This window comes from Protopterus annectens, chromosome 4.part0 (assembly GCF_019279795.1).
Source record: "Protopterus annectens isolate FY-2018-M chromosome 4.part0, PAN1.0, whole genome shotgun sequence".
NCBI classification, from domain to species: domain Eukaryota; kingdom Metazoa; phylum Chordata; order Ceratodontiformes; family Protopteridae; genus Protopterus; species Protopterus annectens.
Genome location: NC_056733.1, coordinates 565,169,917 through 565,193,378, shown reverse-complemented (window position 1 = coordinate 565,193,378; position 23,462 = coordinate 565,169,917). Strand labels below are relative to the sequence as shown.

At 42.5% G+C, this 23,462-nt stretch overlaps 1 protein-coding gene across 7 annotated transcripts in view; it reads right to left on the bottom strand.

The window, feature by feature from the left end:
* The window catches only part of GIT2 (GIT ArfGAP 2), a 1,410,467-nt gene that overhangs the window by 15,516 nt on the left and 1,371,489 nt on the right, over window positions 1–23,462 (bottom strand). For all 7 annotated transcript variants that reach the window (XM_044068490.1, XM_044068492.1, XM_044068493.1 and 4 more), the window contains one exon: window positions 21,847–21,910. In XM_044068490.1, coding sequence (XP_043924425.1) covers window positions 21,847–21,910 — 64 coding nt within the window. The remainder of the gene's footprint in view (window positions 1–21,846; window positions 21,911–23,462) is intronic.

Genomic DNA, 23,462 nt, shown 5'->3' with positions numbered 1-23,462 from the left:
CAGCCCCCTTCTGCAACTGAGGTGCTGGTGCAGGCCTCTGTTGAGACCCTTACGGAGTCCAACATGCGGTCAGGTTCCTCATCTTCTGCACAGGCCTTGGCTTTCAGTTCATCTGTTGGGTCTGGAGTCACTCAGCAGACCTCGGCTTCTGACGAGTGACCTTGTATCAGTGACATTCCTGCAAGGCATCAGCCTGCATCAGTTCTGCCTTACAAAGAAACTAGCATCAGGATTGCAGACGTACCTAGACCCAAGGCCAAAACTACTTCTAAGAAGGGTTCTACCTCAGGTCCTATGCCTCCCATGTCCCATGCACTAGGTTATCAGCAAGACCTGGTCACGTTAGTTGAGGACCTTATCCTCCTTAGTCAGAGCTAGGCAACCCCCTTTGGAGTCTTCCTCAGGGAAAAGGAAGAGGGATCCTACCCCTGAAGTTTTCTCTGAACCTCCTGATTCCAATGAGGATTCTGACCAGGAAGAGTGTGTGTTTGAGGAAGGACCCCTTCCTGCTGTATTGGAGGAGGTAGAGAATGCTTTTATGGACTCTTCCCTGAATCCAGATTCTCTGCCTCCAGCACCTTGAAAACCAGACAGGTTCTACAGGGTGCTGGACTCGCATAAATACCTCTTCAAAAAACCTTCTGCAGACCCAGAGGTTGTCACTCCAGGTCCCAAGGCAGCAAGAGCCAGCTCTTCAAAGAACCCTTTACCTGCTGACAAAGAAAGCAGGGCCCTTGACAGGTCTGGTAAAACAGTCTACAGTTCTGCTACCCTAGCCATGAAGGCCCTTAACTGACAGTTTCATATGATAAAATACCAGGAAAATATTTTAGATAAAATGAAGCTAAATATATCCTCCCCGGAGGACAAGAACATTTCCAAGGAATTGTTGGACTTTTGCCTTTCCAACTCCCAAGTGGCTATACACTCATTACACTGCAGCTATGATGCTATGGAGGCCTCTAGCCAAGCTGCTGTATCTTTGTTCTGTCATTAGAAGGCATACTTGGCTTAGGGAGCAGATCCTACCACACCATGTCAAATCCAAACTTCTAGATGCACACCTGGATAAGGACTTCCTTTTTGGGCTAAAGACTGAAGCTGTGCTAAACAAGATGGAAGATAAAGCAAAATCTGTGCAAACTGTCAAGGGCTTCCTCAAAGTTCAGCCTCCTAGGTTTAGTAGGAATTTCCCCACAAAACACTGGTCCTTTCCCCTCTCAATCAAAAATCGGCCAGAGTAAACCTTGGTGGGAAAGGCCTCAAAGACAGCATCAATCACAAAGGCCCAGACCGTTGTCCTCAGGAACGCCCAGGCAGGGGAGTTCTAGGACACAGGGACCTGGCAGAGAGCAGCAGTGACTTTCCCTTTCCCCTATCCACCCCCACTCTCTCCAGAAATGATAGGAGGAAGACTAGGAGGATCCCTGTTCAAAGAAAACTGGTCCCTCATTACTTCAGACAAGTGGGTTCTGAAAGTTATCTCAGACAGTGACAGGCTCACTTTCAAAGAGCCATTAAGATACTCAGATTACCTGGATGTTCCACAAAATCAAAGAGCAGAGGCCCTTTCTCAGATTCACAACCTATGTTCACAGGCCTCAGAAGAACCAGTACCAAAACATCAAATAAGGAGGGGTTCTATTCCAGGCTATTCCTGATTCCCAGAAATGAAGGCTCTTGGCTCCCTATTCGAGACCTGTCCACCATCAATCAGTCACTGCTAGTATCAAAATTCAAAATATTGACTCTTCAATAACTTATTCCCATGACTGCCCCTCAGGCTTTAATGGTCACCTTAGACCTAAAAGATGCTTACTTGCACATTCCTACAGAGGAATCTTGCAGAAGTTTTCTTTGTTTCAGAACATGTACCAGTCACTTTCAATTCTCTGAACTGCCCTTTGGCTTGTCTACTGCTCCCAGGGTCTTCACAAAGTGTTTAGCTCCTGTGATCACCTTCTGCAGAACAAAGGGATACAAATTTACCCCATCTAAAAGACTGCCTCATTCAAGCCACAAGTCGGTCAAAGCTACTCAAAGATCTAGCCTTCACTCAGAACCTCCACACCTCCTTGGGGTTCATCATAAATCTTCGCAAATCCAACAAAGACCTATCCACCAGGATTGTTTTCCTAGGGGTCTTTTGGATTCCTCCCTCCAGAAAAGGTCTCCTTCCTGACTCAATACTTCCAAAATATTATGCAGTGACAATGCCTCTCAGCCAGGGAATTCCTCAGAGCATTTAGACTACATGGCATCGTGTATCCTCATGATCCCTCTGACCAAGCTACACATTAGGAAGCTCCAGTGGTACCTTAAGAATCTGTGGTGCCAGCACTCACAGTCCCTGGAGACAGAAATACAGCTGATCCCTTGTCTCAAGGAGGAATTTGCATGGTGGATGCAGGCATGTGTCCAGAACCTGGGTCTCCCCTTCAGCTTCTTCCCTTGGAGCCAAACATTAACTGCAGATGCTTCAGAGACAGCCTGGGGGGGGCTCATTTCCAACACCTTCAATCCCAGGGCAGATGGGAAAATCAGTTCAGACATAAGCAAATAAATTAGAAAGAACTGATGGCAGTGCAAAAGGGCCTAGTAGCTTTCAAAGATCAGTGGAAACCAGGGGTCCTGCTTGTCAAAACTGACAACACAGTCATGTGATACATTAACAAGGGGGCACTCACTCTACCCTCTTTGTTGTCTAGCGATGCAGGTCCGGGAGACAGCTCACTCACTGGGGTTGCATCTCATGGCACAGTACCTCCCAGGGACCCAAAACTCTCAAAGATCATCTCGGTAGGAACTTGATGGACCCCCACAAGTGGAGCCTGCATCAGGGAACATTTCTTAGCATAGTCCAGAAATGGGATCCCCACAGACAGACCTCTTTGCCACCAAAGAAAATGCTCAACTGAAAAAATTCTGTTCCAGGAGTAAACTACCACAGCCTGGAGGACAGATGCTTTCTCCTTCCTTTGGAGCCACCTTTTCCTTTATGCTTTTCCTCCCCTGCCTCTTCTTCCATGGTTCGGCCTAAAAATCAGGGAAGAAGGCCCAGGGATCATTCTGATAGTCCTAAACTGGCCGAGGCAGAACTGGTATCCTCTGCTGCTATATTTAACCAATGCAAACCCGTGGCAGTAACCTCAAAGAGTGGACCTCCTGACTCAGGAGAAAGGGAGGGATTGTGCATCCCAACCTATAGACTCTCAAATTCTCAGCCTGGATAATTCCCCAAAATACTCCTCTGAGTATACCCTAAAGCAGACAAGTTCAAAACATTCTCAAAGTGAGTACTAGGAAATCATACTCAACCAAGTGGAAAAGATTCTCCATTTGGTGTCAACAGCAAGGCCTCAATCCTAATTCAGCCAACATCTCTGCCATTTTAGATTACCTGGCTGTCCTTGTTGACAGAGACCTATCCTTTTCTTCCATCAGAATTCATGTGTCGGCCATTTCAGCCCACATCCCTACTCTTCCTATCTTTTACCACCCCCTGATGAAACAATTCCTTACGGGAGTGGTTCACATCAGACCTCCCAGGAACCAAACCACATCTCTATGGGACCTCAATTTTGGTCCAGAAAAATTTGACGCTACCCCCCCCCCCCTTTGAACTGGCAACTTCTGCTGAATTAAAATTCTTAACTTGGAAGACTGCCCTTTTATTGGCCATCACCTCAGCTAGGAGAGTCTCTGAGCTGCAAACTCTCATGGCAGTGGAACCATTTCTCGTATTCCACCCTGACAGAGCATCACTCAGGACTAATTCATCCTTTATGCCCAAGGTGGTCAAGGTCACATCCTTGAGTCAAGCTATACACTTGCCCACCTTCTTCCCCAAGCCTCAGAACTGGGGAAAAAGAATCCTTCACTCCTTGGATGTGCACAGACAGCTATCTTGACAGAACTAAATCTTTCAGAAAATCAGACTAACACTTTGTATCCTTTGCCATTGGCTCTGAAGGAAACAACTCTCCAAACAGAGCATCTCCAAGTGTATCTCTCAATGCATTTCCTTTTGTTACAGCAATCATGGTAAAAAGCCTACCGAAATTGTAAGGACTCTCTCTACTAGGGCCACTGCTACCTCTGCTGCCTTCCTGAAAGGAGTATCTACCAAAGGCATTTTGGAAGCTGCTACCTGGTCATCTGTGCATACCTTTACCAAATGCTACCAATTATCAGCTTTCTGCAAGTCTAGAGCAGGATGTGTCACTGGCATCTTGCAGGGCATCCTCTCTTCTCCATAATCTACCTTCCACACTAATCTCAGCTTTGGGAATCATCCCATAAGTCAAGACTGCAACAGTGAAACACAAAGGACATAGTACAGTTGTGTACATGAACCATAAATGTAGATATTTGAGTGTATTCACTGCTTCAGTCTTTTTTCCCCCTCTTTCCCTCCCCATTTGCCTACAGTAGTAGTCTGTTTCTATCTACTTCACTAACCAGAGGACCCCCTGGGTGTTTACCCCGCAGGGCCCTTTTTCTACCTTTGACCCTTGCTTATGGTTTTTCGTTGGGGGCTCCTACCATCTAAGTGGCAAGAAAAAACTGATGTAATTGGTGTTGGCTGGCTCCCTTTATACCAAAGTGTACTGAGATCACGGTAGGATGTATGCCAGCCTTAGGAGGAGGGAGGTTTTTACTCTGGTAGTCGGGCTAGCCAAGAGCTTCCACAGCAGGAAATCCCCCAAGTCAGGACTGCAACAGTGAACATATTTGAACAGCGTACGCAACTGTACTATGCTTAAGATAGCCTGGGTAGTCCATTCTAAGCACCTCACAGTACAGGAGAATGGCCCCTTATACAGTGACCATGCATATTAATGTAAAAAAAATGCTTTTTCTGATTTCTTACAGTTCTTCACAGACACCTGGACTGCAGGTATGCTGTTGCTGATAATCAGTGAGATGCAAGGGAGCACCCCCAATCATTCCAGCTATGTAGACTAGTCCTGAAAGCGAGAGACCCAGGACTGCAGTACAGCTTTTTTCTAAAAGCGATGTATGCTCTCAGCCAGCCAATCTTCTAAGCAAATCTACATCAACTTCCTACCTATTGCACCCCTTAAACACATGTTTATGAACCCCCCCTCCAAACAGCCAGATCAGGAAGTCTGAGCTACAACGTCCTTTTCAGTAAGATACAGCAAAACAGTACCTTATGCCCTACCCCCAAATCCATTTCATACCAGAAGTACTGGTAAAGACCAGAAAGCGCTGTCATCCTAATAGCTTTCATCTTTCTAGACAACTTTGGTTTTCCCCTCATTCCATATCTCCAAAATGGAAAATCTATGACTCTACCAAAGGACTGTACGCTGCTAACTCAACATAAAGGCATGTTACATAAATCTATGTAGAGGATAGATCCAAGATTCCAAAATGGGAAAACTATGAACTAAATGTAGCGCTTTCGTCCCGTTTATTACAGAACTTCTTCAGAATTAAAAAATCCACCATTTACATAATTTCCTTTTATACCACAATTATCTTTACATCATTTCCTATTAGTATTAATCCTTAAAAGGACATGTCAATGTAAAATTCACTCAACCAAACAGTACTGTCATTTCCTTAACACAATATCTACTAATAAAAAACTGTGTGTATAATGTAAACTTGTAATAATGTTCTTAATATAACTACATTTGCAATACATACAAACACTAAATTTTATAACAAGAAAAATTAAAAATTAACATAATTTAAATAACTTTTGACAGAAACTTTATCATTAATGCCAGGCGTTACATCAGCTCTTAAAAAGATTTGCCATTTCAATTCAATTTTTTCCAAAAAATGATTGAATGAACCTACAAACTTATCTGTTTTCACCTTCTCTATTACAAAAAAGGTGAACTTCTTAAAATTTTCACACGTCACTGAATGTTTGGCTAGCGCATTACTTAAATCTTTCTTCTTAATGGCCAATAAATGTTCCATAACCCTGTGTCTTAACTTTCTAATGGTTTTTCCAGTATAGAAATTTTCACAGTTAGAACATACTGCTAAATAAACTAATCCTTCACTTTGGCAATCATATCTATCCTTCGCTATCACAGTGTATTTTATATGTTTAAAATAATGACTTTGTACACTCATCATAAATCTACATTGTCTACAATTTGTACATGGAAATGTCCCTAAACGTGTGACAACTCTATTGTGGCTCTCATCTCTATGTCCATTTTCCAAAATTTCTTTTAAATTTCTAGTCATTTTGCAGTCATTACATTTGGGTAGAGTCCCAAAGCTATGGATGGGAGGCTGGAGCTAAACAGCATTAGGAGCGGCTATGAGGCCCTGCAGAACTGCAGTGGCAAAGCCTGCCCTGGATTTAGAGTAGAGTGGCAGATGATAATGCTTTGTAAAGGTGTGCACTGAACTCCAAGTAGCAGCCTCTAAAATGTACTTGTTTGGTACTCCCCTGAGAAAGACTGCTGAAGTGGCTGCAGCTCTGGTTGAATGTGGCCTAATGCCCCTAGGCACTGGCTTACCATGGTGTAAGTAGCAGAAACGAAAGCAGTGGCCTATCCACATTGAAATAGTCTGCTTTGAGATTGCCTTTCCTTGTGATCCTGCAGCATATGCCATTAGTAATTGCTCTTTCTGAAAACTTTGGTTCTGTCCAAGTAGAATCTAAGCTGTCTATGTACATCCAAAGAATGCAGAATTCTTTCCCCCTTGTTCTGTGGATTTGGATAAAAAGTTGGCAGATGAATAGTTTCGTTAAGAGCCACACTGGACACCACCTTAGGCATAAATGTTGTGTTTGTCCTCAGAGAGACCTTGTCTGGATAAAAAATGATAAAAGGTTCCACAGCCATGAGTGCCTGTAGCTCTGAAACTCGTCTTGCAGAAGTGATTGCTAGGAGCAGAGCTGTTTTCCAAGATAAAAACTTTATATCAGCAGTAGCAGCTGGCTCAAAAGGAGGCAGGGTGAGTTTTTCCAAGACATAGTTGAGGTCCCATGCAGGCATTGGTGATCTCCTTGGAGGCCTTAAACTTTTGGCTCCTCTGAGGTACTGTTTTAATAAGGGATGAGAAAAGATTGGTGTCTCTGTACTGTAATGAGCTGAAATGGCAGAGGCATGAATTTTAATAGATGAAAAAGATAGGCCTTTGTCCAGCATCTCAGTTAAGTATTGCAAAATCTGAGGAATATTTGGCACAGCTGTATCAGTTCCTTGTACCTGGCTTCAAGCACAGAATCTCTTCCATTTTCCAGCATAAGATTTTCTAGTACTAGGCCTTCTGGCCTCCAAAATGACATCCATCACAGCTTTACTGAGAGGTGTGTTTCGTATGACTACATTATCTGCTATGCTACCAGATTTAAAGTCCTGAGTTGGCTGTGCAGGATCTGATTGTTTTGCTGGGACAGTAGATGAAGTATTTGAGGTAAGGTCCAAGCTGGGCATTGAGACAAGTTCTTTAGGCTTGGAAACCAGTACTGGCAGGGCCAGTCTGGGGCAATCAGTATCATTTTTGGCTTCTCCTGTCTGACCTTTAGAAGTACCTTGGGGGGGGGGAGGCATGTACTGATAGGTTTTTCCAGCTGAAAGACTGGGCATCCACTTTCCAAGCTTGTCTGTGATAAGACGTTGTGCAGAATAATTTTAGTTGGTAGTTGTGAGGGGAGGCAAATAGATCTATGTCCGGGCATCCCCATTTCCTTGTTATCATGCTGAAGACTTGTGGATCCAGTTGCCACTCGTGGGGATCCATGAGGTTTCTGCTTAGTTCGTCTGCCAGAGTATTTTTCCTTCCTGTCCTTCCTGGCAGGAATTGTGCCTGCAGATGTACTTGGTAAGTCAATGCTGTGTTCCACAAAGTTATGGCTAGTCTGCAAAGGGGGTAAGAATGTGTGCCCCCCTGCTTGTTTATATACCACATGACCATGGTGTTGTCTGTCTTCATCAATAGTTGTCCCGGATGAAGTAGGTCCTTGAAGGCTATCAGGGCATTCTGAACAGCTAGCATCTCTTTTTGATTGATATGTAGATGCATTTGGGTTGAGGACCATGTGCCCTGAATGCATCTTCCTGCCATGTGGGCCCCCAGGCATAATCTGATGCATCCGTTGTTAGTGTCTGCCTGGCTGGGGGTAATGTGAATGGCTGGCCCTTGTTTTGGTGACAAGCATTTGCCCACCATCAAAACTCCTGTTGTAGACAGGGAATGAGAGTAATCATTGTTTCCAGGCTGTGGCAATGTTGAGTCCAAACACTTTTTAGGTACCATTGAAGTTTCCTCAGATGCAGTCTTGGATATGGAATTAGTAGGATGCAGGATGCCATGAAGCCCAAAGCCTGCAGAATTTTTCTTGCAGATAACTGGGCCTTTGTTGCCAACATTTTGAAATAGGTAGTCAATTGCCTTTGTTTGTCTGGCGTGAGATAAGCCATCTGGGCAGTTGTATTTAAGCTTGCACCCAGGAATATCATCTCTTGAGAGGGTACTAGTTTTGATTTCTTTTCATTGACTGTGTACCCTAGGCATGTTAGAAGTCTTTTCACAAACGGCAGATGCTGTAGAAGAATGTCCTTGTTCTCTGCTTGAATTAGACAGTCGTCCAAGTAAGGATACATTTGTATTCCTCTTTGTCTGCAGAATGCAATTACTGGTGCCAGGCACTTTGTAAATACCCTGGGCGCAGTAGATACGCCAAATATCAGTGCAGAGAATTGGTAATGCATTAAGCCAGCCTTGAAGCTGAGGTATCTTCTGCATAATTGTCTGATTGGGACATGCAGGTATGCCTCTTTTAGGTCTAGAGTCACCAGCCAAGTGTTCTTGCCCAGCATGGGCAGAAGCTGCTGCAAAGTCATCATCTTGAATTTTGGTACATCTAGGTATGTGTTCAGAATAGATAGGTCCAGTATTGGTTTCCAGGCCTTGTCCTTTCTGGGTACCAAAACAGTCTTGAGTAAAATCCTTGTCCCTGCTCTTGCTCTGGTACTTGTTGAATGGCCCCCATGTCCATGAGGGATGGGACTTGTTTTTGTGCCTCTGCCCATTGATATTTTGGCAGATCTGGCCAGCCGTTTGCCTTTGGCAGGGTATGGAAATGGAACTTGTACCCTTGTGACACGATATTTAGAACCCACTTGTCCTGGGTTATAATGTGCCAATTTTGAGAAAAAAGTGCTAATTTTCCCCCTAAGGGTGCTGCCAGGAGATGAGTGCTTGGTGCAGGCAGGGGGAAGTCATTGGGACTGTTTCCTGTATGGTTGTGATTTGTCTACTCCAACTTTGGAGGTAGAACACTCCATTGCTTTGACCTGTAGGAGCCTTGCGCCTGGGATCTGCCTCTGGGGCATCTGGATCTGCCCCTTTGAGGTCTGTCTGACACAGGAAAGGACCAATTCTTTGTAGGCCAGTGTCTACTAAACCCAGGTGGCTGTACTTGCAAAAAATCAGTTTGCATAGATTTAGCTTTGTCCTCCATTTTCTTTAACACCTCCTCTGTCTTAAAACCAAACAAAGTATAATGCTGTAAAGGTGCACCTAATAATTTAACTTTGACATGATCAGGCAGATTTTGTTCCTTTAACCAAGCATGCCTCCTAATTACAGAACCCGTAACTGCAGCCCTGCAGGAGGCCGCCAAAGAATCAAAACCACATTGCAAAATATGCTTTCCAACTTGTTCAGCTGCATGCAATAAATCCTGCATTTCCTTGCTTTCTGCACATTCAGTGTTTAATAACATTTTTCTGTTTAAGCAATGCCATGACATGTTGCTGATATTTGAGCATATGAAACTGACAGTTTAAGGCCCTTATAGCCAAGGTAGCAGATGTGTAAACCTTTTTTCCCCATCTATCCAGTGCCCTAGAATCTCTGTCAGATGGGGTAGGGTTTTTGCAGCGGAAGCCTTAAATCCTTTGGGACCTTGTGAAATAGTTTCTGGGTCTGCAGCAGGGTTTTTAAAAAGGAATTTATGAGAGTCAGGAATCCTGTAATATCTGCCAGGCTTAACAGGAGCTGGAGGTAAGGAGTCAGGGGTAAGACTAGACTCCGAAAACACATAATCTACAATATCTAACACAGGTGGAATGGCTAGTGGCCTGTGTTGAGGTAGTAAAAGGAAATCCTTAAGCCTCTTTTTAGATTCTGAAAAATCTTGGCTCTCCCAGTGGAAATGCTCCCTCATGGTATGCAAGGTTTCCCCAAAAGAATAGTCCTCAGGAGGAGAAGCTGAAGGTATAGATTCTTCAGCATCAGAATCCTCATAGGGTGGAAGAGAATATTCCTGATCAGAAGAGGAATCAGAAGAAATAGAAACCTGATCTGAAGATTCATAGTCAGTCTCTTGCCTAGACCTCTTATCAGGAGGGGGATGGGAACCCCTGATCAAGGTAATTAAGTCTTCAGCCATTTTGAGCATCTGTTTTTTGGGCATAGAGGCCTGTCCACGTGGCTCTTGAGCTTGTTTCTTTGCTTTAGTCTTTGCCTTTGAAGCTGAGGTTGGTTTAGTGTAAAGATGTTTAGGTCTGAATACACCCTCAGAAGCCGGTGCCTGCTCAGCGGCTCCGGACCCATCTGAAGGTATAGTATCCGAGGCTCCAATACCTTGAGTTTCCAGTGGCATGGCTAACTCCACATGGGAGTCGGTAGCAGCCTGCGACTCTAAAGTAGCAGGCGTCAGGGGCTGCGAAAGCGCCTCACTGAGAACCGGCGACTGGCTTAGGAGAAGCTTTGTCGTCGGTTTTGGGCCTCAGTTGTCTCTCTCTCTCCTTTTCTTTGTGTTTTTTGTGAACTCCAGTAGTCGGATGGCTATCCGAAGACATTTCTGGATAATTAAACCGGCGTCCAAAATACTTTAAAGCAAAATCATACCGACGCTTAATAGTGCATTGGTTAAATCTAGCACAAAACCGACAACCAGAAATGTTGTGATCAGGGCCTGGGCAAGGAATACAGTAAGAATGAAAGTCCTTATGAGGTATTTGCTTTCCATAAGAAATACAATTATTTACTTTTTCTGACATCAGTCTGGAGCAAGAAAAAAGTTTCCCCAACGGGGTACTTAGCTTTATTGCAGACTTCTGATCTGAAACTCGAACACGAAAATCTCAGGAGTTGGCCGACCGGCACTTGCGAACTGCTTCTGCTTTGGGTACTGCGCGGCAAGAAAGACTAAAAAAAATGGTGTCGGCCACATCTTTTATACCCCTGACGACCTGACGTCAGGGAAGGGGTGGCAGCAGCCAACGCAGGACCCAGGACTTTGGAATTCAGGCTGACTGAGGGCAACCTGCCAGCAGGATAACCCAAATGTAATGACTGCAACAGTGAAACACGAAGAACATCATTATTACAAGTTTACATTAGACACACAGTTTTTTATTAGTAGATATTGTGTTAAGGAAGTGACAGTACTGTTTGGTTGAGTGAATTTTACATTGATATGTCCTTTTAAGGATTAATACTAATAGGAAATGATGTTGAGATAATTGTGGCATAAAAGGAAATGATGTAAATGGTGGATTTTGTAATTCTGAAGTTCTGTAATAAATGGGACGAAAGCGCTAACTTTATTCTGGCTCCAATGTGTGTTTCGTTTCAGTAGTATTTTACGTTTTTGAATTTTATGAACTAAATGTACTTGGCATACTTGAAGCAAGAAATGCTGTCACTAGAAAAACTTACTTAACAGAATGGAAAAGTTCATCAGCACTGAAAAACAACAGCCCCTACCTGGGGCCTAAATTTTGTGTTAGGAAAACGAACACCTTTTGGGCCAGATGCTGATTATGTTACAGTATCCCTTTTCTGGAAGAGGGATTTTTCTTGTGGCCATTAAGTCTGCAAATAAGGTCTCTGAACCTCAAGTACTTGCGGCCTCAAAGTCATTCACGGTGTTCCACCAGGAAGACAGTGGGGCTTTAGAACAATACTCCTCATTCATGCTCAAGGCTGTATCCAAGGTATCTCTAAAAACAGTACACAACTTTGTCTTTTTCTCCCAAGCCTCAAAATAATGGGAAAAAGGCAACTGTGCTATTACTTGGCTAGCTAACTGCATCACATCTTTTATGAAAACATACAGGAAGATACATTCTCCCAGTAAAATTAAGCCTCAATGGACCCTTGCACAAGATTTAACATCCCCTCCTGTGGGTCTACAATTGTTCAAATGATGAAGTCTTGAACTACACTAGGACAGAGAACATTCCCACTGCATTTTTTTTTAATTACCTGCACCTTTTGAATCCAATCCTGATTTTTGCTGGGGAGAGCACCCACATTCAGTGAAACCTAAATGTCCTTGTGTCTGACAAATCATAACCTGCACTTGCACTCTCTCTACTAACTGAAAAAATCAATGTGAAGCACTGCTATAAGTGTTTAACCTGGCTACCTAAAGCTTTCTGAGGGACCACCTGCCTATCAGGGGTACGGTAGTAATTGAAAAGTTCTTCACACTGGAATTGGCAAGACACTTTGAACTCACAAAAAATGGGGAAAAGTACTCTGTCAAGCCCTCCTAGATGAAAGATTGTTTCAGAAAAGGACTTTTGTTTCTCATGTTTGACGAGATCATGTTTGACTAGTGAGGGATCTAGCTCTGCTCTTCTTCCTTATCAGCAGATAAGGGACTGGGGGAATCACATCGTTCAGTTCCTGTGGTTATGATGCGTTTGTCATACCTGGATGGGTTCCTGGACCCTGGATCTCACTCTCAATCGGAGTCCAGTCGTTCAGGTACAGAAGCTGTCCACTATGGCTTCTCACGCTAGGGCTTATGGTTCTGTCCTTTAACTTCAGATGAATGAAGTCTGGTGGGACCTGTCCATGCAGGTGGGTGATGTCACCCTTAAGAAACAAAGTACAATACCACCGCTGAGCCTGATGTAAGGCATTGATATTAGTGTACTGCTGCTTAAAGGTATGTCCTTGAGTAAAAGATCCCTGCTGTCCAAAACGGAGGACTCACTTGTACTTCCCCAACCTCATAACTGTACACTATGTAAGTTTGTCCTGCTGGGAGCCAGAGGGGGGTGACAGCCTCACCTCCTGCAGCTTACCTTGAAGGATCTGAGGGCCCAGAGGCCATTACTCTGTACCCATGAACTATAACATAGGCGGTAGTATACTTAACACTGAAAGTGTGATAAGAGACCGTGGGACACAGGTGGACAGTAGTCTCTCCTTTGATAATCACATCGCCACAGTAGTCAGGAAATCCTTCTACGTGGCAAACCTCATCACAAAAGGTTTCTCATCCAGAAAAAGAGGTCATTGTTCCCCTCTACTCATCACTCATTAGACTCATTATAGAGTACAATGCCCCTTTTGGTATGTACCTCAAGACATCTGCAACAACTGGAAGGGCCGCAGAAACACCTCACAAAGAAGATTACCGGCCTCAAACAGATGCCCTACGCAGACCGTCTCAAAACACTCCAGCTTTACTCCGCCGCATATCGCCTACTCAGAGGTGATCTTTGCCTAACATAGAAAGCTATGTCAAACCCAGAGCTGTTGGACATGCTCCACTTAAAGAAATCCCAATCCCTCCGAGCTACACGCTCTAGGGACCTAAACCTTGTCACCACATTAAACAGAACATGTCGGAGGGATAGATTCCTGTCCCAGAGACTTCCCATACTCTGGAATAAACTACCTATCTATATCAAACAAAGCTCATTAGCAGTCTTCAAGAAAAATCTTGATGATTGGATGGGAAATAGGAAATTCACCCGGGGATCACCTCTGTGGCTCTGCTCGACAGTGGCACAGGAAAATAATTTCCTTGGGTGGCAAAAGCCAGTGTACCTTTTTGGCTGGGCTTGTATAGGCCCCAGGGCCAATAGCCTAGTGCCTACCTATGTAGGGACAGCATCTCTCTTCCCTTCTCTATAGCTGCCGTCTAACAAATGAACCATGCTCTGGATAAATCTTAGGGTGTACAAGGTCCTCTATCCTGGCTTACAGCCTCAATTCTTTCCCTCTACAAACCTCTCAACAAGAATCTGAAGGCAGATAAGCTCCCCTTCTAGATATCTCACTTATGGAACCCAAACCTAAAGAATGCCATATATTCAAGCCTCTGCCTTTGATGCTTCCAATCCTTTCCTCTGTTACAGAGCTTATAGCTCCGAAGTATTCATCTCACCTATCCAGATTCTTATACAGCATAGTGGATCAGGCACTGGAGAAGCTTTCTTCTCTCCCCAAGACATGACTCAAGAAGTTATAGTCAGGGCTATGTTACTCTGTTTAGCACATGCAGCGTAGGGTTCACGGTATTCTGTAATTTTGACTATGCTAGTGCTATGGGTATGGCTACAGGATCAGCCATGTGTTTGCCCAGGACATCCTGGATGAAGATGTGCTCCATTAAGGTCATTTACCGATCAGGTCACTCTCACACCAACATTCAATGCCAAATTCAGACTTACATGAGCTCCACCAATGGCTCAAACTATAAACAACATCTCAATCCCGCCAACTACTCCTAAAACAGACAGCCACTTCTGAACGTCATCCATGGTCACCAGAAGTAGTAAAAATAGGGTCTATATCCCTTCATCGAACCGTCATTTCAATGTATGGCATTTCATTGAAAATGCCATTCATCAAATTCCCCTCATGTGGGGGACTGCACCCCCCTACCCCCCTGCTAATTATATGAACGAACTCCAAAATCGCACTAAAGTGGGGAAAGAGCAAATTTCCCGATCCTCACTGTACCACGATCTCAGTATGAACAGTTCAACAAACAGCATGTTCAATGTAATTGCACTGAAAATGTCATTCCATTAACTCATTTTTCAATGAACTGATAGGGACCCATAACAATAATGTATATCAAGCTGTTCCTGCAGGCTCCTTACATGACAACAGAGGTAAAAGGAAATACAATTTAAAAAAAATACTTATTCTGCTGTGGGCTGTGTCTACTGACAAACACTGCTCACAGTTCTGCCTGGTTCCTGCATGAAGTTAAAATAAAAGACATACCTGAAAAAGAAAAGAAAGCCATCCTAAAGATCCAGATACCTGCAGCTCCTGTAATCTCTAGTCATGTAACTGAAACTTGACTGCAGGTGCTTTGATTGCACAGTAAATGAACATTGGTTGGGTACCCATTTCCTATTACAATGTTCATAGGGTAGAAATGAGAAGTCATGCTAATAAACTGAAGGACTTATTACTTTTGCATTACATTTCCATTGATTTTAAAGGGAAACAGTAGTGCAACTATTTGGTTAGCTCAGTTACATTAGCCATGTAATAACGTCACAGATGTACTGCAAAAGAAATGCTTTCTTTTTTTATTTTAAAACTGATTTCATGCTGATTTGAAAACATGAAAAGAAAAAAGAAAGACTAAAATAGGGTAAACTCTGTACCTACACCGGTGGCTCAAGCACGAGGTGCTGAGTTTACTCAAAACTAGCAGGCAAGAAGTTAAGTCATTCAAGCCTACAGTTGCTTTTTGTACACTACCCGTCAACACCCATTTCTCCTTGTGGCATCCAGTCCTGTTTTGGGTCTGGTTTCTTTATCTAACTAACTTACCATATAATAATAGGCAGTATTAGAAAGGGCGAGGAGTGATTAACAAATTACCACTAAGATTATTAATCCAGGATGTCCAGCAGTAGAGAAATTAATGACAATTTGCCGCTTATTATTCATATTTATGTTCATATTTAAACATGCTACTGAGGGATGCAGTGTGAAATGTCATGCTCAGAGTCAAGAAAATTCATAGTCAATGTCCATTTATAGTACGCTGTACTGGATATACCGCTAGTTTGTTAGTAATTATGAAAATAAACATTTCCACATGTTTTTAATACTTCAAAAACAAAGTGACTTACAACCACACTATTAAATACCATTATGTGAAACCTTAGATGTTGTTGAAGAAAACTGTCATTGATGGTTTCATATTTTAACAATAATCCATGACTGGGTGTGGGTAAAGCAGGATTTACCCATGGTTGATGTTGTTTGATCAAAACAAAGTCAACCATAGGTAAAATCCTGCTTCATCTACACACACAAGTGGATTATTGCTATTATACAATGACATTATTTAAGGAAAAAAAAGCTTACCTTTTCGAAATGTCAATGTATACACTTTTGGTAGTACTCTTCTGCCGACTCCTGGAAACTTGAGGCATCTCGGACATGTAGTGGGCATGCTATAAACATGTATACCGACAGAGTACATTGAAGTTCATAGGTGTGTACTAGGCTAATGGCCCTGGGGCCTTTTCAAGCCTAGCCCATAGGATTACCCTGGCATCATGCCACTCGACCTTAGTCCCCAGTGCCTCTGTCGAAAAAAGCCACTGGAGTGATCCCTGGGGTGAACTTTCTATTTCCCAAACACTCATCAAGATTTCTCTTGAAGAGGGCCAGTGAGGTGCTCTGCTTGACATGTATTGGAAGTCTATTCCATAGCATGAACAGTCTCTGGGTTATGAACCTGTCCCTCCAGCATGTTCTGTTGATTGTGGTAATGAGGTTGAGGTCTCTGGAGCATGTGGTGCGGAGGGATTGGGATTTCCTTAGATGTAGCATTTCTAACAGAGTTGGGTTGGGTTAGACATGGCTTTGTAAGTCAAGCAGAGATCACCTCTAAGTAGGTGATATGAGACTGAGAATAGTTGGTGTTTTTTAGTCTGTCCATATAGGATAAATGTTTAAGGCCTAGGATCCTCTTTATGAGGTACTTCTGTGACCTCTCCAGTTGTTGCAGGTGTTTAGTGAAGTACATGCCAAATGGGGCATTGTACTCGATGACTGGCCTAATGAGGGAAGAGTAGAGGGAGACAATGACCTCTTTCTTCCTGGATGCAAAACCCTTTTTCTTCCTGGATGCAAAACCCTTAGTAATGAGATGTGCCACACAGAAGGACGTTTGGGTCTATATTATATATTCGCGATATGATCGAAGTTTAAAAGTTCGAATATATGATAAAAAAAAATGGGGCATTGTACTCGATGATTGGCCTAATGAGGGAAGAGTAGAGGGAGACAATGACCTCTTTCTTCCTGGATGCAAAACCCTTAGTAATGAGATGTGCCACAAAGAAGGACTTTCGGGTCTATATTATATATTCGCGATATGATCGAAGTTTAAAAGTTTGAATATATATAATAAAACCCCTGCACCCCACACTCCCCTACTTAAATATACCCACTCCAAGATCACACTTCAGTACAGAAAAGGGAAATTCTCCCATTCTGCACCGAACAGCGCCATTACGTTTAACTATAGAATTCTTGAAATGTCGATCATATGGTGTCTACCATATGACATTCAACATTTCAAGCGTTAGTAGTTCTAATAGGTACCCTGACTTTCTGACCACAGTGGCAATGTGGTGGTCAAAAGAGAGGTTGCTATCAACCTGTGTTCCCAGATCTCTTATAACACCTTCTGTGTTCAGTTTACTACCATCAATGTGGTAATTCATGGGAACCGGGTATTCCCCAAAGGGGGTGATGACACATTTTTTGGCATGGAGCTTAAGGCCATGGTTCTGACAACAGTCATTGGTCTCAGTGAGGCCTTTCTGTAGGATGTCAACATCACTCGGGGAGTTAATAATAGCTCCCAACTTGCAATCATCTGCAAACTTTGTCAGCCAGAGTCCCTTCATGTTGGCCTGGACTTCAGAGAAGTAGATACCAAACAGGAGAGGACCCAGGACTGAACCCTGTGGGGCTCCACTTGTGACTGGTTGGCAGTCGGACTTAGAGTCAGCTACTTTCACACTGTGGGTTCTACCTGTGAGCCAGTTTGCAACCCACCTAGTGATATAGGGGTTGATGCCTATATTAGTGAGTTTTTCTATGATTACTGAATGGGGAATGGTATCAAAGGTCTTGGCCAGATCAAGGTAGGCTGTATGAACCACCTTGCCTTCATCCACAGCTCTGGTGACTGACTCAAAGAAGTTGACCAAGTTGAGCAGGCATGATCTACCCTTCACAAAACCAAACTGTGTGGGATCCAGAGTTTGGATATTCCCTATATCCTTGTTTATTAGGTACATGATGATGTGTTCCACAGCTTTGCCTATCAAACTTGTCAGGCTAATGGGGCAAAAGTTCCCAGGGTCTGTAGTCTCTCCTCCTTTGTGGAGAGGGATGAGTGTGGCAGTGCGCCATTCGGTAGGGACAAAGCCTGAGGTGAGAGTCTGTGATTGAACAGGGCACACAGGTGAGGTGCCAATTCACACTGTAGCTCATGTAGAACACAGCCAGGGATACTGTCAGGTCCCACAGAAGCTGTATTCTTGGCCTTGGACAGTGCTGTTTTAACCTGTGCAGCAGTAATACTGGGTGCCTGGCAATCTACTGGTATTGTGACTGATCCCTTGGGGAGAGGTAAAGTTGGCATTGAAGCTGTCGGCTTGTATGTTGTCAATATCTGTTGACTCAGTATAGGAGGTACCATTGTGCAGTAGCTCAGAGCAAATCTGGGTATTGCCGTGGTTTACATAACTATAGAAAGGCCTTGTGGTTATCTTCACTATCTGCTGCAATTTTGCTTTCCTAGCTATCTTTAGAAGATTTGATGAGGGATCTCAATTCTTTTTTTCCAATATTGGGACTTCACCTTATTCCGCATCAGTTTCCTCCTTCTGTTGTAGAGTTTGTTTATGGCAGGGTCTACCAGATTGGCTTCCTTTTTTTTGGAGGAGAACGTCTTGGTTCTGTTGGGTGTGGCGAGATCCATACATTTGTGTACGTGTTCGTACAGTGCATTGGTGAATGATTTGGCGGTCATGCAACTATCTCCATTTGCATGGGCGCCGTGAAGTTAGCCACCTCTGTTTTTAGGAGCCCAAAGTTAGCTTTCGAGAAGTTTGTCATGGTGGTTACCTTTGTGGGGGGGGGGTGGCTTTCCAAGGTGGTTAATTCATGGTCGGATCTAACCAGGGAGGAGTTGACTATTGGTGTAGAGCACCAGTTGCCCATGCTAGTAATGACCAGGTCAAGGATGTTGCTACCTCTAGTGGGGGTAAGAATGAGCTGGTCCAGGGCATTGGAATTAATGAATTCCAGGAAAAGTTGGGCAAGTGTACTGGTACAGGAGTAGTTTTCCCAGTTAATGGAGGAGTAGTTGAAGTTGCCCAGTATGACAGTGTTAGGTTGGACCCTAATATTCTCCAGGGTGCTTAGGAACGTGGAGTGAGAGTCTTGGGACATGGTTGGGGACCTATAGCAAGCTACGACTTGAATCGCTGTCTTACCGAATGAAGTATCTCAGATGCGTTATGTTGGGCTACACCACTGCCTTTGGAGCTTCGGTCCAATTCTGGGGCCAAAAGGTGTGGAATGAGTTACAGCCTGGTAGCGCAGGGGTGCTTTCTGCTGCCTTAAAACCAGATCTCTGTTACGGCACAAGTGCCGATGTTCTCCATTTTAAGGCGTGCTTCCAGTGCATTTTGAGATTTAGACTTCTAGCGTTGTGCAGCATGACCCTCAGATTGCAATTGTTTGTAGCTGTTAGAGTGGTAATTTGATCTTTGGAATACCGCCTAAAAAGGCACTATAGGGGTGGCAAGAGCCTTGGCCAGTATCCGGAAGCCCAGGGGTGACAGATGCAGGCCATCTATGGCAAAGCATCGAGGTCTGTCAATCATGTCATCCCAGGCAGACAGATACTGGATCCCCTTAGAATGACACTAGAAACTTAGTCAATTGTTGAAATCAATCATTTTCTGCTTGTACTGTGGCATCATTTTTTTTTTTTTTTTTTTTTTTTTTTTAAACAACTGAGTCACTTGGAAACTATATACAAGGAGACTGAAAATAAGGAATCCTACACCAATTTTTATCAGTGCAGACAAGGCAGACTTATCAGATGTTGCTATCTGTAAAATGGAAACTGGTTAATTTGATAATACATTCCAAATTCAGAGAGGACTGAAGTTAGGCATACACGTTAGTTAGCAAGTATGCCAATCTGAGAACATCAGCATGTGTTAAGTTAGCAGCAATAAAGTGCACATTAATGACATTTCTTCAGTATTGGCATTGTGTATCAGTGTTTAACATGAAACAGCATTACTGACATTTATTTATTCCATTTTAAAAGCTGGTACATAATGTCGGTACTGTAGAAACATAGCTCTCAACCTTCCAAATCCAAAACAGGAACACTCGCCTTCATAATGTGGAACAAATGGGCAAAATGTGGAACACATACTAATGGCTTACTAACATCAACTAGGAAGGTCATAGGATGGTTAAAATATGCTGGTTTTACTTATAAAGAAGATCCTTTAATTAATTAATATGATTAATTTCTATTTACCATGGATTTCACTTAAAAAATTCCTAACACTGAATGTGTGACAGACTCTTTCAATGTGGAACTTCGAGGAACATGAACCTTTTAAGACCCCAAATGAGGTACGTTCCTTGTAATGAGGTACACTTGAGAGGTATGTGTAGAAATGCCAGAACTTCTTTCTACTGTTAATGCTCAATTTACAAAGAGCATTCTGATTAGTTGTCCAATCAGCTAATATTTTTTGGAAAACTACTTATTTGACATTTGTTAACAGGGATAGTTCATCTGAGCAAAAGCCATTTTTCAGTGGAGGCCCGGGGAGAAAGACTCCACATTACAAGTAAGCAAGAACATTTACAAAACTGAAGATGAATACAGTAAAACATTTACAATAAAACAGTTAAACAAATGTAGATAAAGCTCCACAGTACAATACAGTAAGAGGCATTATAACATTAAAGAAAAATCATAGCAAAGAAACATACAATAAAACATTTGAATGAATTTACATAACACATTGGGTTATATTCAGAGGGTAATTGTACAATACAGAGCAGTTAAGTGAGTTATAGTAGTACAGAAGGGAGGAACAGAGAGAATAGTGATAGAGAAAGGGGTTTACAAAAAATCTACTTAATGAAAAATTATGAATGCACTGACTACTATCACCGCAAAGAATACTTCTTACTGATAACTGCTATTTGTAAGTTTTAATAGCTTTAACTGTTCAGAAAATATTAACATATGTTTATCTTGTGCCTTTTAAGCTGATTTTTGAGAATATGCACTGGAATGCAAGGAGTTGTAGGTAGCTACAGGTGTGACATTCCACACCACATGTGTTAATGAGTTAAGCTATAACAACTAGTCTTGAAATGGCATGTCTGGTTTGAAGGTGCTGACTTGTTTACTTCACTATTTTTTTAGCTCTTTTTAGTTTACTCTAGTTGTCTGGTGTATTAGATACACAGCATTTTTGCCAATTATATGTCTGCTTGACACCTATCAAGTTACTATTTATCCCAGCTGTACTTTTTTATATACTATATACATTTTATATTTCCCTGAGCCTGAACCATGTCTGGAAATGGTCCCGAGTCACTTTTACTTACCTGGTTGTCAAAAGAAAGAATGAAATCAGTAACTAAACAAATAGTAATTCTGCTGTTCTCTACACACTAATCCCAAAGACAATCCCGATGTTAAACACCTGTGCTAAAAACAAAAATGCAAACAAGTCTTGGTAGTACTGGACTTCATCAACCCCACCCTCTACGTAATCACAGCTAGTTCCAGAGTACTACGTTTCAGCAGAGAAAAACAACAGAGTTGTGGCAGTTCTGGAGTGCGAAAATTCATGTCTGCTGGTAACTTTTTTTTTTTTTAAGGGGGGCTGGTAATACTGGGGATGGTGAGATGAAAGGAAGAGCAAATGGAAATATAGACTCCCTCAAAGGCAGTATTCCCAAGATTTCCTGTTGCGTGCCAAATACCCTTTTCCAAGCATGCAAATGATGCAAAAAGGTGTTACTGAAAAAGTGACTTACTTTTGGAAATAAAGTAGCCATTTCTGTCACTGCAGCATGTATTCTTTCGGAACATGGTATAAAACTGAAAGAAAGCAGAAGTGCATTACTCAACGATAAACAAGCTTCATAGTGGAAATGCAAATACATTTTCAAGAAAGCATTAAAGAGCAACTGATGCCTCTCAACAAACTGGAAGACGTGATTAAACTGATTTAACTTCAATCTCACGTATGCCAAATACACAGGCCTTTTAAAGAATGTAAAAAATAAATAAATAAATATTAAAAGGAAGGAAACCTCCATCTATATTCATCAGGAAACTAGTCCTGCTGAACACTTTAAACTTAAAATAATAACTCCATGTTGTAATATCAGTCTTCTGCTACTGAAATAATACCACATTTAAGGTGTCTGGGCAGCAGATTTTGGAGAACCTGAATCTGCTATACCAAGAAAGGGCCACATAAGCTAACTACGTGTAGGTAAGGAGAAATTAGATTACATCCCAATTTCTTTCACTTTTATTTTCTCTTGAAACCATCCCAGAAGCTCTTCAGGACACTTTTCTCCTCTACCAAGATGGGATTTTCAGTGATACCACCTGTTACATCTTGGCTGAACTGTAACAACTTCATGTCTTTTATCCCTGTTAAGGAATGTCAGAAAGACTGTACAGGTGTATGACAGACTAGCACCAAGAATTAAAATGTAAGGCAAATAATTCTTCCAGAGAATATTCATACCCATCTGCCTTTTTGAAAAATTATCAATTTTCTAGAAGTGGGAGACAGGCTAACTCTTGTTTACTGAAACAAATTGAAATGACCTGAGGCTACATCTAACATGCCTCTAAGTCAGAAGAAGTATCAACATTCATCAGTTCCTTTTTGAATATACATTAGAATTCGCTGCTGGTGTATTCTGTTCTGCAGTGGCTGTCTTACAATCATACTGACACAATCATATTATCAGGTCAGTCCTAAAACTGAAATTACTGAAAAACCACGTCAGTGGTGAGGAGTCCATTTGGCAGCAGGTCCCACATAGAAAAAGCAAGGATAAAGTACCGCAGAGTTGAGGATTTTCTAAAATGTCTCCTGAATAGACATACCTGTGTAACCAATACCAGTGAGCAAAGGGAAGCATGATCCTTTTACCTGACCATTGTGAGTGCAAGGTACTTTCACAGTTTAGACTGGCAATATTAAAGTTGTGTGATCTGAAAAGCCTGTTCAGGTTGTATGTTTGCTGCCACTCAGGGAAAAAAAATTATAAGAACAGCAAAAAGCTAGATGACCTAGTTTGCCAAGTCAAATGCAATGTCAGATGAGGCATTTCTTTAACGCAAGGTGCAATAACAGATTTGTTACACGTTTGTGAGTGGTTGGTCCATAGGGAAGACCACTTTCAAAGCCACATTTAATTTGTCAGAATGTGCTGTTTTGCTTTGTACTCACTATCTAAACAAAGCTGCTAACTGCACCCACTTAAAATTCCCAAAACATTTAGAAATGTGTCTTGAAATTGTCAGTGCACCAGAAAAGTATTTCCTTAGCGGAGGACATGCCAGAATATACTACTGACTGCCACAACACAACCTTATCTACTATAGAAGAGCTCCAATCTACTATAGA